The 16,185-nt window shown below is 46.9% G+C and overlaps 1 protein-coding gene across 4 annotated transcripts in view; it reads left to right on the top strand.

The window, feature by feature from the left end:
* Positions 1 to 14,284: 14,284 nt before the first annotated feature.
* The window catches only part of ANKS6 (ankyrin repeat and sterile alpha motif domain containing 6), a 90,106-nt gene continuing 88,205 nt past the window's right edge, over positions 14,285 to 16,185 (top strand). For all 4 annotated transcript variants that reach the window (XR_010921738.1, XR_010921739.1, XM_067558266.1 and 1 more), the window contains exon 1: positions 14,285 to 14,711. Coding sequence is in view for 2 of the 4 variants with exons in the window: in XM_067558266.1 (XP_067414367.1) it covers positions 14,362 to 14,711 (350 nt within the window). In the remaining 2 variants the exon portion in view is untranslated. The remainder of the gene's footprint in view (positions 14,712 to 16,185) is intronic.

The raw sequence follows: 16,185 nt of genomic DNA on the forward strand, positions 1-16,185 counted from the left end.
GCTGATGTCAGGGTCTCTCTGTGAGGTCACAACTTCCCCACCACCTTTTGTCCAATAGGCTGATGTCCTGCAAAAGGCCCTGTGATGTCACTGCCACACTCACCCCTCCCCTGCACGGCTGATGGCCTGCCCGTGGCCAGTGTCTTTGGATGTTTGAGCTGCTCCACGTGGATTAAACCACTTCCTCACTGTTGATTCTGGGGAGCAAGTTGGCTATACAGTTTAACCTCAGTGGCTGCTCTCCATGCTACACTCTCTTTATTATAGATTTGTAGACTTTAAGGCCAGAAGAGACCTTCAGAGCATCTAATCTGACCCCCTGCATATCACAGTTCTCCTGTATAGCACAATGGCTAGTTTTTAACCATATGTGTTCCAGATAGGCATCTAGTCTTCATTTGAAGGCATCAAGAGATGGTGAATCCATTTCTTCTTTTGATAGTTTGGTCCTTTTGTGAGTCATCTTCCCTGTTAAATGTTTGTGTCTTGTTTCTAATATGAATTTGTCTGCTTTCACATTCCAGCCAATGGATCTCATTATGCCTTTCTCTGCTAGATGAAAGAGCCCTTTATTACCCGATATTTTCTCTCCATGAAGGCACTGCAACACACCAATTAAGTCACTTTTCCATCTTCTTTTTTATAAGCTAAACAGATTGAGCTTTTTCATGAGCTCACTAGAAGGCATTTTTCTCCAGCCCTCAGAACATTTTGTGGTTCCTTATTGCCTCATCTCTTTTTTCTTTTTAAAATGTGGACACCAAAACTGGATGTAGTATTCCAATATCAGTCTCACATATGCAGAATCTCTGTTCATACGTATAATGATGGCTTTAGCCCTGTTCCTCACAGCAGTACACTGGAATATTATGGTGAGCTGCTTGCCTAGTATGGCCCCAAAATCCTTTTCAGAGTCACTGCTTTGCTGAATACAGTTCCCTATTCTTTAGTTGCATCCTGAATGCCTTATTGCTAACTATATCACCTTGCTTTTGGTCATACTCTGTTAAAACTTGCATTTCTTCATGCTTTCTGAAAACTTGTTTTATTTGAATAGGTCCAGTGTTTCCAGTGATGCAGATCACTCTGTATGACTGCGCTGTCCTCATCATCATTTACCCCTCTGTATTTTATCACCCACCAATATTGTCGGCAGTGATTTTATATTTCCTTCCAGTTCATTGATAAAAATTATTTTAAAAGTAATGCTTGAGAGTGTCTTCAGACCCTAATACTAAGTCCCTGCTCCCCACAGCAGAGCGAGAAAAGGTCATCCAGCCCTGCTGTTATATAAGGGCTAAGCACAGAACAAGCACATGCTCAGGATTTCTCTTATCCATAGGCTCTGAAGAACATGTGGGGGTCAGCAGCTTATAAATTCATTGCAGACCTATAGTGTTGAAAGGCTGCAACTGTGACTCAGTGTCCCACCCTGCAAAATGAGGATAAGAAATGAAACCTTGCTTATCTCTATTTTATAGTTGAGGAAACCGAGGCACACAAAGCTGCAGAGACTCACTCATGGTCACGAAACTAGGAATAGAAAATGGCTCATCATCTGATTGCTAGGCCTGTGCCCTAGCTATGGTTATCCTGGCCTCTCTGCTTCAAGTTTAGTCACAGTCCAAGTAGAGTTTTTCTTCTTCTCCATGTCCCTGAACCCCACATCAGTGCAGAGGAAAAATTTTCTGTTAGCCAGCCCTCTCCAATGCATGCAGATGTCTTTCCAAGCGGCGCTCGGCCTCACCCACCTGTTATGGGTTTGATGGAGGAACCACTTGGGGAGATTCTTCGGCCCGTGTTATACAGGAGATCAGACTAGATGGACACAATGGTCCTTTCTGACCTGAACATCTGTCCATCTGAAACATTTCTCTGTGCCTGGGAAGATAAACTCTGGCCATATTTTCTATCATTCACTTTCAGTTGGAATAATTTAAATCCAGTCAAAAGGATTTCCTCTTCAGTTGTGTCTTCAGCACCTTTGGTAGCGAACAGTTACTGTTAGACCAATGGCTTCCAGTTTCAGGCTATTGCAGGGTGAGATGGCCATTAAAGGGTTGGAGTTCAACTGCACCTAGCCCAGGTTATTCAACTCCCCAGGTGAAGTAAATAAGTGTAGGGGTCACCTGACAAAGAGCAGCTTGTGAAAAGGAACCAGGCCTGCTGGGAAATACAAAGAGAGCCTGGGCTCAGCCAGGAGAGAGACCACAAAGGAGCAGGCCTGGGAGGGGCCTGGATAGTCCTTTAAAGATCAGGGAAAAGGCAGGCTGGGCACATAAGACAAGTACCTAGGAGGGAAAGACAGGGCAGTTGGTGATGGGGCAGATAGTCCAATTGGTTTAGGGCCAGACACCCACAGGTGAAGGTGATTGTCAGGGCTTATGTCCTTCTTCCCCAAGTAGATTTTATAGTGGAGAGAACTGATCCAGTAAGGAGGGAAGTGAGTTAACTCCCAAGGTAACTCAGTGAGTTTGTATCACAAATGCCTACTCACAAGGACACAAAGGAAACATGTATTTTCTAGTCTCTCATTTCTAGGCGTCCCTGTGGTTAAGGTAAAACCCCACTGCCCTTCCCCATTGTGCTCACCTCTGAGAAGAGATGTGCTTGAGATTGTCTGCAATGGGGGATGTTGTAAGCAGGCTCTATAGCATGTCATCCATGTTCTCTGGGTAGGCCTTGTTCAGAATCTGCAAATGGAGGGAGGCCATGGGTCAGGGTTATGGAACCTGGGGCTACACCTGCCAGGATGACAACAGGCTCTTCCATCCTTGCCCAGAGCAGTTCTCTGCAGAGGGCCTGGTACACAGCAGGGCATGGAACAGCCAAGCGGCCATGGATGGGAGCTGAGCTTCTGGACAGAGTGCAGGAATCAAAGCACAGAAGGCAGAAAAAAAGATTCCCCATGGAATGGTAACTTAATCTCTCTTGGAGGGAAGAGGCTATTTTTAATTTCATGGGCTGTTCCCACTCTGGTCAAACCCACCCCTATCTCAGCAGCTCCAGCTGCCCGTGGGAGTGGGTATCAGAGACCATCCTTATCCTGTTATAGAGGTGGAGGTTGATGACCTACCTGGACATGGGTGTTATCCTTTTCCATGCCTGTGGTGAATACTCCCTGCAGGGCAGCTCTCAGGGCATGTAATTCCAACTCCAGATCCAGAGGCAGTTTCAGTTTGCTGGCAGGAGAATGTGTATGAGACCTTGCAGCTGTGGGGTGAAACAGGCACTAACATGGGTGTGGAAGTTGGAGGAATAGGGAAGAGGCCAACGTTGGGAAAAGAGTGCAGGGACTTGGGACGGAAGAGCTGAGGATCAAAAACTTTCTAAACTTGAGTCAGGATTATCCCCACTTCAGAGATGGGGAAAGTGAGGCACCAGGTGGCAGAGTGGCCTGGCCTATTTGTCCGAGCATCTGATAATCTCTACAGCAATAATATAAAACTCTTAAGTGCCAAAAGAACATTGATCAGGGAAATGGAGAGCTCAGGGCTGACCAGAAAATGTGCAGTATGTGGCACAAACTGTCTGTGCTCTGCTACCTCACTGCTCTTGGAGATGGGGTACGTCCCTTGGACAGGGGTTAGAGGATCTTTCTCTCAGACACACAACTGTCAATGTTTGGGAACACAAACCCATCTGTGTGTTTGCTCACTGGCTCTGCCACAAACTCCACCCTCTAACCATTGTGAACCAGGACCAGGAATACTACTCCCCGTCACATTATGTGTCCCTGTGCACCTGCAGATGTTGCAGCTGGCGCATGCATTGCTGCTGGCACTGGGCCATAAGGTGGCTGTGGAGCTGGCTGGATCACTCAGCTTGCCCATATATCCAGCATTCCCTCCCTGAGCAATCGCTCCGGCTCCTGTTCCTCCTCTCTTCACCCAGGAACCTCAGGAGCAGTCTCTCTTCGTGGACTGTGTCCCTTTCCTCCTTGGCTCTTTTGAGAGCCAGGTGCTCTTTGCCCTCCTTGCCCCATCTCCAAAAGCTGCTCCATGGTCCTCCTCCTTCTAGCCCACAGCCGGCCTCTTGTAGCACCTGCAGTCCCAGGCAGGAGGCTTGACCCAGTAGGTGTGGACGTGTCTCCCGATGGAATGATTCAGAGGGTATATTCATTGTATTGCTGTTACCCGAGATAAATCCTCAACTAAAATCCTTCCCCTGGGTTGCCTCAGACATAATAGATTCTAGGACTCACTATATCTACTAGGGCATCTATCTCAACCAGCTGATTGTGACTGATATTTAACAACGAAAGCACAGGTGAAAGTATTTTTTCCTGAAAACAAATGAGTTTTATTTTTCTGCAACAAATAACTCACTTGTGACGTTCCCCCTTGCAATCTGGACTGGTGTGTAGCTGTGTCATTCCAGTCCCTCACTCCTGGGCCCCAACTTATTCTGCTTTGCTTTATGAACCACCCACTCTTGGATCGACCCACGCCCAGTCCCAGACACAACCGCGGGAACTGCCATGTTACAGGATTCAGTGCTGTACACTGTGTGCTGCAGGCTCATTACATTAGTCCGTCAATTTATCAAAGAAATTGATATACACCTGGGCAAATTACAAGGGCAGCACATCGTAATTAATGGGCGAATTACAAGGGCAGTACATCTCCACTAATATTCCTTGGTCCAGCAGGGAGTCTGTTGTCTGCTTGAGGCTGGACTCTGCCTGCTGAGGGTAACTGTATTGCTGCTGTGACTTCAGATCTGGTCCTGGAACCCTCACCTCCTCTTTGATTCTGACATACCAGAGTTTGTTGGTAACAAATGTTGCCAAATATTTCTCTGCAAATGTTATGATATTGGCATCCCATGCAGGGAGTTGTAGTTCCTGCGGTGCCTTCAGTGCAGCGACATGATTGGAAGCCACAACCACACGTAACTCCTCGCATCCAGGGATGTTGGGGATGAGTCCCCTATTAGGGAGAACTACAATGGCCCCTAGCTTCTGCAGGGCATCAATGCCTAGGATCCCTTCATCCTCTGAATCTTGTAGCCCAAAAGTATTTCTGATCTTGTAGTCCCCGATGGCACATTCTATAGGGTTGGTAAAAGGCACAATGTTGATTTTGTCATTGTAACCTTCCAGTGATAATGTCTTTGATATTGGCAGTTCCTCCCCTGTTGATATAGATTTCAAACTTAAAATCAATACTGCGGTGCCTGTATTGACTAGCAGTCTCTGTTTAAATGTTCTTGTATTCTAGTAGCTGTTTCCATATCATGTTATGGAACTGTTGTTCCTCTGAATCTCTCTGGCTGTTATAAGGACCTCCTTCTCTCTTTTGAAATTCAGGTTTGCTGGCTTTACATTCATCTGTGGTGGCTCCTTCTGCTTGGGCATGTTAGGAGTGACTGCTGAAACTCTCTTTCTCTGCCCCTGTGTGGAAACACTTCTTTATGCAGCTTATAGGTGTCTCTTAGGTAAGCTTCTATCCCTGCCAAGGTGGAGTTCTGCAGGTCCACTGGTCCCATGGCAATCCTCAGGGTTGGAGCCAGACCATGAATTAGTCTGTCTCTGAACTCCAGCATTTCAAGGTGGTTGCTCCTTCCATAAGAGCGACAATCTTCTTTCTTTGTACGTAGCACTTGGGTATTTCCCCATTATGTTGCTTGTTGGCGTAGAACTTTCCAATTAGATTCATGTTGGGGAAATAGAATTGATAGAGGCCTTTAAATAGATCCAGCTTCTCTACTACATTCCCCACCTGCAGCTCTCCTTGAAGCGAAGAGAACTCTTCTGCCGACATACATTCCCTAATGAGTGTTGCAAGATCTTCTTTACTGACGGAGGTGAGGTTGCCCGCCCTTGCCAACCAATCTATAAGGGTCTTTCTCTTCAGGGGTCCCCAAGTCTTCCCCATTGCCCTCACTTGTTCTGGAGTGCATGCTTTAATTTGCCACTGTGTTCATCGTAATTGGGGCCATAGGCAATCCTAAACCTCTCCCCTTCTGGGGTCTCTCAGAGCTGCTGCTCTCTTCCGCCCCCTGTGGCAGAGCTGATGGTAAGATTTGGTCTCTCCCTCTCCCAGATATGTCACTCTCTCCTTCTGACCCCTCCTGCTCTGAGTCAGAGCCAGGCCCAGAGCTGAGCAGAGGATCACTCCTTAAGGCAACAATCTCTCCCTGTGCCTGTCTCAGTCTATCTTTGAGAGCATTTACCTTGCTGTTACAGGCTGAGTGACATACTAATTCCCCTTGGGACTCTTTCATGTCTTTAATAAGTTTGCGAATGGCAGCCTGTGCTTCCTCCAACTTTGTGGAGAGCATTCGAGTCTCCTTGCCCTTTTTCCCTGTTGTAGTAGCTAATTCTCGGACTTGAGAATGCAACTCATTAACTTGGGTGGATTGATTAAGTGCTTTGGCATTTAGCCAATCCACCTTTCCCTGAAGATCCCCTATCTCCTTCTGTTTGCTCACCAGAGCTTCTTTTAGTTGGGCTAACTTTTTCCCTTGGTCCCCAGCACACTTCTCTAATTCCCTAGTCACCTGGGCTAAACAGTACAAGAGTGCTTTCTTTCTCAGTTTCCTGGTGGCTGGGGGCAAGCGGCCATGAACTTCTCCCAATGCTGACACAAATCTGTGAAGGCCACAATCCCTCTGAACAACCCTCCTCCTGGGGTTTTTACCTTTCCCCAGATCACTCTAAACAATCTTTATTTGTCTGCTGTGTCCACCTGGACAGCCCAAATTTCTTGGTGCCATTCATAGCCTCAAGTACCGTGAGTCTTTCAGCGGAATCAAGTCATGCTGTTCCCTGTGCTACCTAGCCTTTGTGCTAGCATAAGTTCTGAGTGCAATGCTCCATCTGAAACTTCCCCAACTTGTTTCAGGCTACTTCAAGGTATTTGAGGTATAATTGAATTCTGGGATCTTAGCCACTCATAGGCCACCCAGATATCACAAGGACCTTCAATCCCACAGCACACAAGGCTGGGTCAAAGTGGTGAGACCGCTTCAAGGACACACAAGTCCTATCCGTCCAGCACGCAAGACTGGATAGAAGGGGGGAAACCGCATCTAGGGCACACAAAGCCCTGCGACTCACAAGGTCGCCTCTGGCAGCACAACTAACAAGCTGGCTCCAGCACTCCACATGCAAGGTGGATTTAATGTCCTTCCACCACACTTGCTACCCCAGGCAAGTGGCTTCAATGATCCTGTGGCACACTAGGCCAGCACTTCTCTCACTCACGCAGCCAACAGTGGCTCACCTCAAGAAGATTTTCTGCACCTTGGGAAGTCTGAACCTCAGGAAGGTTTTCTGGCTCTGGAAGCACAGACAATGGACTTTGGGTAATAGAAGAGGAGCAAAAGACATTAAATTCTCCATCATGTAGGGAACACAGGTAATGGCATGGGGGTGCAACAACTTGTCCATAAGGTGTTGAAAGGTAGCTGGGGCCCCATATAGTCCAAAGAGGAGAACAGTGTATTGGAATAGACCCCTAGGCGTGGAGAAGGCAGTTTATTATTTTGCTTCTTTGGCCAGGGGAATCTGCCAATACCCTTTTGTCTAATCCAGGCTGGTCAAGAATCGGGCCTTGCCCAATTGGTCAACTAATTAATCTATGTGTGGTATAAGGTATGCATCAAATTTGGAAATCTTGTTCAGTCAGTGAAAGTCATTACAAAACCTTGTGGTGCCATTAGGTTTAGGCACCAGCACAATTGGGCTGGACCACTGGCTGTGGGATTCTTCAATGACTCCCAGTTCTAACATTTTCTTTACCTCAGCCTTGATTTTCTCCCTTTTTGCCTCTGCGACTCTGTAGGGTTTTATTGTTACCTTGGCCCTGGGTTTGTGATGATGTGGTGACAGGCCACTGTTGTTCGGTCCAGCTTTGTTGAGAACACATCTCGATTTCGATCGACCATCTCGGCCACCTCAGCTTTTGGTCCAGCTTTAAGTCGGGGGATAGCTTCACCTCTTCATGTGGGTTGTTTGCCTGAGGCAGAGTCTCTAGGATGACTACACATGCCTCTCAGGCCTGCCAGGGCTTCAGGAGAATGACATGGTAGACCTGCTCTTGTTTCCGGCGGCCTGGCTGTCACGCCTTGTAATTTACCTCTCCCCCAGGTTCGACTACTTTGTAAGGTCCCTGCCATTGGGCCAAGAGCTTGCTCTCGGCCATGGGTACCAGTACCATTACTCGGTTTCCAGCCTGGAACTGTTGAACCTTTGCTTTGCAGTTATAGTAGGTCTGCTGGGCCTCTTGTGCCTTCTCCAAGTGTTCACGTACAATGGGAGTGACTCGAGCTATTCAGTCTTTCATCTGTAGTATGTGGTACATTATGTTTCTCCCCGGGTTCAGTTCTTCCTCCCAAATCTCCCTGGTGATGTCTAATATGTCCCAGGGGTTTTGTCCATATAATAACTCGAATGGGGAAAATGCAGTGGAGGCCTGAGGAACCTCCCAAATGGCGAACATGTGGTAAGGCAACAGGATATCTCAGTCTTTCCCATCCCAACTTACTACTTTTCTTATCATAGCCTTGAGAATCCTGTTCAACCTCTCCACCAGGCTGTCAGTCTGTGGATGGTAAACAGAAGTCCGCAGGGCCCATATGTAAAGTAGTACACATAGGTCCTTCATTATCTTTGACATGAAGGGGGTCCCTTGATCTGTCAGGTAGCCCTATTCTGGTAAAGATCTTTATTAGCTATGTTGCTATCATCTTAGAGGCAGTGTTCCATAGCGATTCAGCCTCCAGGTATTGGGTGGCATAGTTCAGGACAACAAGTATGTGTTGGTTGCCTTGGGCCATCTTCTCCAGGGGCCTACCAGATCCATAACTATCCATTCAAATGGGACCTCCATAATTGGTAGAGGAACCAGAGAGGCCTGTAATTGTGGACTGGAGCTGTGTAGCTGGCACTCAGGGCAAGAGGCACAATAGCATTGGACCTCCTCAGGAACTTCTTGCCGGAAGAACCTCCAAAGGACCCATGCTAAGGTTTTCTCCACTCCTAGGTGTTCCCCAAAGAGGTGACTGTGGGCTAGGCTCAACACTGTTGTCTGATGCTTTTGTGGCACCAGGAGCTGCTGCACCTCCTGTCCCTGTATCTATGTGACCCAGTACAATAATTCCCTCTTGATTATGATGTAGTGCCCTGATCCCTGGGCTTTCCCTTCCACAGGCACCCAATCTATTTCCACAACCTCCCTCCTGGTGTTATCATACCTCGGGTCCTCTGCCTGGTCTCGCCCAAAACTGTCCCTCACAGGACTGAGCTGTTCAAGCTCAAGTGTGCCTGTTTCAGTTTTTCCCCATTCTTGTTTGGTGGGGTCAGGCCTGGAACCAGCTTCAGGTCCCTCTTCTCCCTGGGCTGCCTGCGTCTGCCTGACAATGAGGGCAGCCTTGTGGCCCTTGAGTCAGAATCCGGGTACCTAAAGCCTTAGTGGCCCTCCTTTCCCACTTGGTCTTTCTGACCTTCCTGGGAACGGGGAACAGATCCTGAGCTATCTCAGAGAACATTGGGGGGACTTTCCACTGAAGAGGATTCATGTACCTCAGGATCCCCCTTTTCTTTCAACCCCTCTGGTGGGAGTAGGCTTCCAAACCCCAGGAAATCCCTTCCTATGAGGACAGGGTACAGGAGCTTAGGGACTACCCCTGCAGTAACCTTGGTGACATTTCCCTGAACTCTGATTTCTACCAGAATGGTGGGGTAATAGCTAACAGCCTCATGGACGCAGGTAACCCACATGCCTTTGGCCTGTATCAGCTGACTCCGCTTGACTAATTTCCCCAAGACTAGTGTAATAGCACTCCCACAGTCCACAAGCGCCATGGTTTCAACCCCATTCAGTCTTACTGGCCTCGTATATTTATGTGCGGTCATCGCAACCTTCACAAGGTGGATCAGGGTGCAGGGGTTTGCCCAGCTCCTTAAATTACATTGCATGGGCTCCTTGGCATTAGGGCACTGGGCTGCTATATGCCCCAACTCTCTGCATGCATAACATTGGTACACGGCCCTAGGCCACCCTCTATTCTTCAGGCTAGGGGTCTGACCCTGTAGTCTGCTCTGCCTAGGTCACCCTGTCCCTTTGCGGCCTCTGGCTAGCCCTTGGCTTCTTTATTCTTTCCCCTAATCTTTCCCAGGTTCTCAGTTGTTCGAAGTCCAGGGATCGAGGCCGGTGGCTTGACTTGGGGTGAGTCTTCCCTGGTGGTTGGGAGAGCCCCCTGGCTGCCAGCTGCCTTTCTACCAGCATGACCACCTCATCATAGGAGGAGTGGTCATTCTGGCCTACCCATGTGCGGAGATCTGGAGGTAGTCCCCTCATATATATCGGTTGATAACCAGGACCTCCAGGATCTCTTCTGGACTACAGACCTCAGGTTGCAGCCACTTTCGTGCAAGGTGGGCGAGGTCGAACAATTAGGACCTTGGGATCTTGCTTTCCTGGTACCTCCACTCATGATACCTCTGGGCTATCACGGCCATTGTTACCCCTGATCGGGCCAGGATCTCTGCTTTCAGCTGTGGGTAGTCAGCTGCGGCCTCAGCGGACATGTCATGGTAGGCCTTCAGGGCTTCCCTGCATAAAAAAGGGGCAAGAATGCTGGCCCACTGGTCCTGGGGCTAGGCCTCATGCAGTGCAGTCCTCTCAAAAGTCAGAAGGTATGCCTCCACATCATTTTCCACAGTCATCTTTGTTAGGTAGCTGGTGGCTCGCTGGGCTTGCGTTCTGTTGGACCCACAGACAAGGTTGGTCAGGGTCTTTAGCTGATCCATCACCTCTCACCGAAGAGCTCAGTCCTGGGTCACCTGACTCATTAGTAATTTATTTGTTTCTTGTTGCTCCCACATTGATTCCTGCTAGGTGGTCATCTGAGACCTGGTGGCCTCTTGTTGGGCCACTGTGGCCTGTACTAGTACCTTCACCACGTAATCCATTATGGTGAACGGGACAAAAAAAACCAGACATGCCTATTGTCAGCAAAAACATCCTTCACAGAGGACATATGCATGCTCTTTGCTCTTGCATTGATCAGCCACTGGTGTCACAGAGCTGTCTTCAGCAGATACATTGATAACATTTCTCCCCCTTAAGCTCTCATTGGCTCAGCTATAAGGTGAGTAAACACAGAGTGACCTGCCAAGTGGCTTGCATACAATAAAAACATCCTATACTGCTTCAGGAACAAATAGAGAGCACGTCTAGTAACTGCCACACCCTATTTCTGGTGCTCAGCTCCACACTCTGCATATTTGCTGAGACACATCATGTTTTACGTGAGCTGAAAATATTTTTGTTGAGCCTATCACCATGTGTCCTCACACCTTTGTGAATATCACAATAATGGGCTCATTAATATTATCATCATAATGCAAAAAAGGGGTAAACACAACAAAAGTTGGTTTGTAAGTTAAATTTTCCTGGGACCACACAGTTATTAAAAATAAGGTCCATATTACTTTTGGTTAGCTAGCCGGTAGAGGCTGAAATCAAAGAGAAATCTTTGCAGTTAAAGCACCAAAACCAAAGACCAGTTGGTTAATTGTAATGGGACTAGAGTGCCACCACTTTATATGAATTGCTTATAGAGGGGCTCACCCTATAACTAAGCCAACACCCTCTGTGTGCACAGCAGAATGTATCATAACACTCTCAGGCCTTCATTCTCCCATTCATGAAATATGTCCTGACCAGCACAGATCAGAAAGAAGAAGCAGATCACCTTTAATTTTAACCTTAAACCATTTATTGAAATTTTGTCATGTCAAACTTGATACTTGTGAAATATTGCAAAAGCCTTTCTACATAGGGCAACATTCAGGAGAATTAAGATGAGTGCTCCACTACTTAACTCCTTCTCTTTGGATACACCTGGACTCTACAACATATTTAAAAGGTTCAGCACAAGTCAAAGGCTTGATGATAATAATGATTTGGGGAAGAACTCTCACAATTATCTATGCTTGCCCTGACTGCTGTTATCAAAACTAAGGCCACAAATTCTGAACAAAAGTGTCCACACAGGGGTTTAAGGCATTTTAACTTATGTGCATTAACGTCACACATGTAGTGTCACCTAGTCAAGCCCTTAAGAAAGGAAGGGAATAAAGGAAATTGCAGGGAGGAAGTCTCTGTTAATTCCTTCAGTTTAAAATGTTCTAACTGGTTTTCCATGACACCCATAAAAATGGGGGGAGGGGCGGATGGAGAAGCTGACATTCAGATGCAAATACTTCTGCTGGGGAAGAAACTGTGTTCACCACACAATCGTTACTCAGGGTTGTCAAGCTCTGGATAATAATGGTTAATTTAAAATCTGACTCACCAGTATAGTCCCTAACCTAAGTGCTAAGGAAACGTGTGTTTTTACTGTGGGATAACTGCATTAGCTATTCCACTGTAAAAGCATAGTGGAGACAAGGCACTTTAGTTTCACCAAAAAGCAAACTAGGTGAGGTCAGCACTACTCTCCACACACAATCAATACACAGGAATAACAGGATAATTCATCTTAAAAAATCCTTGATCTTAGTAGTACAGAACAGTAAACTTGTCAGAATGAAGAACATCACTGAAATGTATCATAACTGAATAAAAGGCTATGAAATTAAAATATGTGATTAGAAGTATAAACAATTGAGTAGAAAAATCAACATTTCTTTCTGCAACAAATGAGGTAATAGAAGAGTAAAGTGTGCACTTCACTGTTTTTAGGATGGAGAATTTACAGAAATAAGGGTTTTTCAGTAGTTTTCTATTACAAAAGGAGGTGGAAATCACATATTACTGGAAGTCCAAAACAATATGGAATGTTATAAGAATGTACAACTCTTTTAAGTATATGAATTCTTAGGGATAGATAACAGGAAAAGTATGGAGCTAATGTGCCCTAAAGGTGCAAAAACAAAAAGAAAAATTAAAAGAACAAAAAGCGCATTTATTTATCTGTTTTAATGTCATGACTTTTAAGTCTATAACTCATGATTTTTGAATACTTAGGGTTGTCAATCTATCTTGAGGTTGTATACCTAACCCATATTAAGTAAAACTTACAGTAGAAATTTGCCTTTGAGAAGGATTTCATAAAAGATAGTATAGTGCCCTTAGGGCCAGATTTTTAAAGGTATTCCAGGAAACTAGTGGGAGTTTTCAAAAGCATCTTGGTGCATTCAACCTTTAAAAATCTGGCCTGTGGTGAATATATGGGATACTAAGTTCTACACACAAGTGGTGACATGTGAAAAAGCACTAGGGCTAGTGCACTAGCACTAGAAAGCTAGAGAGCTCTCCCATTGACTCAATTAATTAGTCCACCTTCCTAAAAGTGGCAGGCAGGGTCAATGGAAGGTGCTCTCCCCTCGACATAGTGTTGTGAAGATTCTGTGCTGCAAGACGCAAGTAAGTCGACGTGAGATACTCTAGTTACATTACATAAGTGCTAAAAACTTTTCCTCACTGCTAAAAAGGCGATTTTTGTTTTGTTTAACTTGTGGGTAACTAAGGTGAGTGAACTATTTTGACATTTAAAAACACAGTAAGGACAGACAGTGAGGAAAAGGCCTGAGAAAATGTCTCTGAATAAGATTGATCTGGGGCAATATGCTCATATGTTTTGCCAAAGTGGATAAGTAGATTAGGTTGAAAATGTGATCAATATGGTGTAACAGTGACAATGGTGGGAAAGTCCATGTAAAGAACAATGGAAGGCATTCTTCTGCCTAATAGCTTGTGTTTAAAATGTACTTCAAATACTGTTTACAATGCTTTACACTAGTGTCAGTGTTTTCCCTACATAAAATGTTTGTTTACTATAGAAGCTGTATGTCCTATTTTACAATGGAAAGAGACTCATAAAGAAAGGACATCTTCATTCAGGGTTTTACATACACTAACGTTACAGTTTAACCCTGCAGCACGCTTTTCCAACGTACAAAAATATCTGTCTTTAGTTGTGACCAAATTGAAAATCCGATTTCAAAGCGCTAACAAACTGTGACAGTGCATCATCCCCCAGCCATCAAGACCCCCTGCGCCAGGAGCTGGGGAAAGGGGGGAGCTAGCAAGTCGTGACATCGATCAGCCCCAAAGGACCACCCCGGCCCAGCCAGCGCAGGGGTAAGGGGAGGGTAACCTAGCAAATGGTGACAGAGATTGGCGCCAAGGAGCACCTTGCTGTCAGGAACTGCTGCCGGTCGGGAGCAGAGGGGGCCGGGACGTTTGTAACATTACACCGGCTGCCCTCCCGCGGGCGGAGCACGGAGCTCTCTCCCCTTCCAGGCCAGCGAGGGGAGGGAGGGAGGCCCGCGCCGCGCCGCGCGCAGGGAGCGGAGCTGGCAGCTCCCCGGGCGGGGGCTCCACGCTGCGGCCGGCGCTGCTGATGGGGGAATGCGGGGTCCCCACCCAGGTCCAGCTGTTTCTCCGCGCCTGTGACCAGGGCGACTACGAGAGCGCCCGGCGCCTGCTGGGGCTGCCCGGGAGTGGGGCGGAGGCGGCGGCCGGCTCCGCTTGCGGCGGGACGGAGGAGGCGGCGGACTCCGGGGCAGCCGGCGGCGAGGCGGCGTCTCTCCCTTCGGTGCCAGTGGATTGCACGGACGAGGCCGGCAACACGGGGCTGCAGTTCGCCTCGGCCGGGGGCCACGAGCAGCTGGTGCGGTTCCTGCTGCGCAAAGGGGCCTCGGTGCAGAGCCGGAACCACTACGGCTGGAGCCCGCTCATGCAAGCGGCCAGGTAGGGCCGCCCGGCTGGTGTCCGTACCGCGGCCACCAGTGAGCAAGCTCCGGCCGCCCGAGCGGAGCAGCCGCCTGGCCTGCGGCCATGGGGCCCAGAGGGGATTGGTCAGGCCCAGGTCATCCGCCGCGCCAGGGAGTCTCCGCCTGGGGCTGGGGAGGGAGCGGCTCAGCGGAAGGCATCTGTGCTGGCCTGGGCAACCCCTCTCCAGGAGAACGGCTGTCGTGGGGATGGCCCTGGTCCCAACTCCTGACCTTCCCCCGTCCCGGGTAGACTAGCCCTGGCTGGTGTTTTTAAAGTGGTCCTGTCTGTTTCATCATTTCCAGGAAGCCCGTTAGAAAACAAACCAAATCCTAAGGGCCCTGCTGGCGGAGAGCAGAGGAAACCTGGGCAGTGGCTGGCCCAGAGCAGAGACGTTTCTTCCCCTGAGCAACATCGCTTGTGCATTTCCAGTGTGTCTGCTCTGCTCCTCCACTACTCGTGGCTAGAGCCCGTAATAAACAATAGCCAGTTTCCTCAGGGTAGCCAAAGTATTAAAGGCCCAGTCCTTTGGGAGGATCAGTGTAACTCTAGACAGATTAGGCGTTCTGGTTTTGATTATTCAGACTATGGACGGCTCCAAACATCTGTACAAGTAGGAGCTATAAAGTGTCACATCTGTGTGCTGGAATATTATGGCTTTGAAAAGATTATTTTAAAATATCAGTTTAAACAATCACATAACTTGCAAGAAAGTTATGTTTTGCTGGTGAGGAAAGGCACCTGTAGTGTGAAATTGAACAAATATCAGAATTTAGTGTTAATGCATTTCTTTTCCCATCGGCCTTTAGTTTATTATAATTACAGTAAATAGTGGTATAGGTCATAATTAGAGATTTATACATTACATAAATTTCACCAAGTCGCAAGTGAAACCAATGAATAACAGCACAGTGTATTTTTAAAAGTGACATGGAAATAAAAAACTGTTTTGCACCTCTTTCTTCCCCTATGGGAATTAAATATGCCTGAAAGTTTATTTTATTTGGTTTTGTTTTTCTGCTTAGGGAATCTTGACTTATAGGGGCTGATACAAAGCCTACTGAAGTCAGTGAAAAGACTCCTATTTCAATGGGCTTTGCCTAATTTTTCTAAAAGTCTCACTGGACAAAATGGAAAACACTTAGTTTATAACAATAAATAGAATCAGATTTCATCTGCTGTATCAGTCATACAGTTTACTATAAAACTTATCACTGTACTATTTAAGACTCCAAATGTTTGCATGTGTGCTTATCTTTACATATGTGAGTACCTCATAGTCTTAAATGAAGCATGTTCATAAATCTTTTGCAGGATTGGATTGTAGAACCTAAGAGTTTATTAAAATAATTGGAGCACTTGATTGAGAGGGAAAATTATTATTTTTTTGGTTGTTTGGTTTAAAACTTTGAAGAAGAAAAATCTTTTCAAGAGTCAACAGCCTTTCTTCAGT

This window comes from Emydura macquarii, unplaced genomic scaffold (genome assembly GCF_026122565.2).
Source record: "Emydura macquarii macquarii isolate MOO-44397 ecotype Brisbane River unplaced genomic scaffold, CSIRO-AGI_Emac_v2 contig_1902, whole genome shotgun sequence".
In the NCBI taxonomy this organism is placed as follows: Eukaryota; Metazoa; Chordata; order Testudines; family Chelidae; genus Emydura; species Emydura macquarii.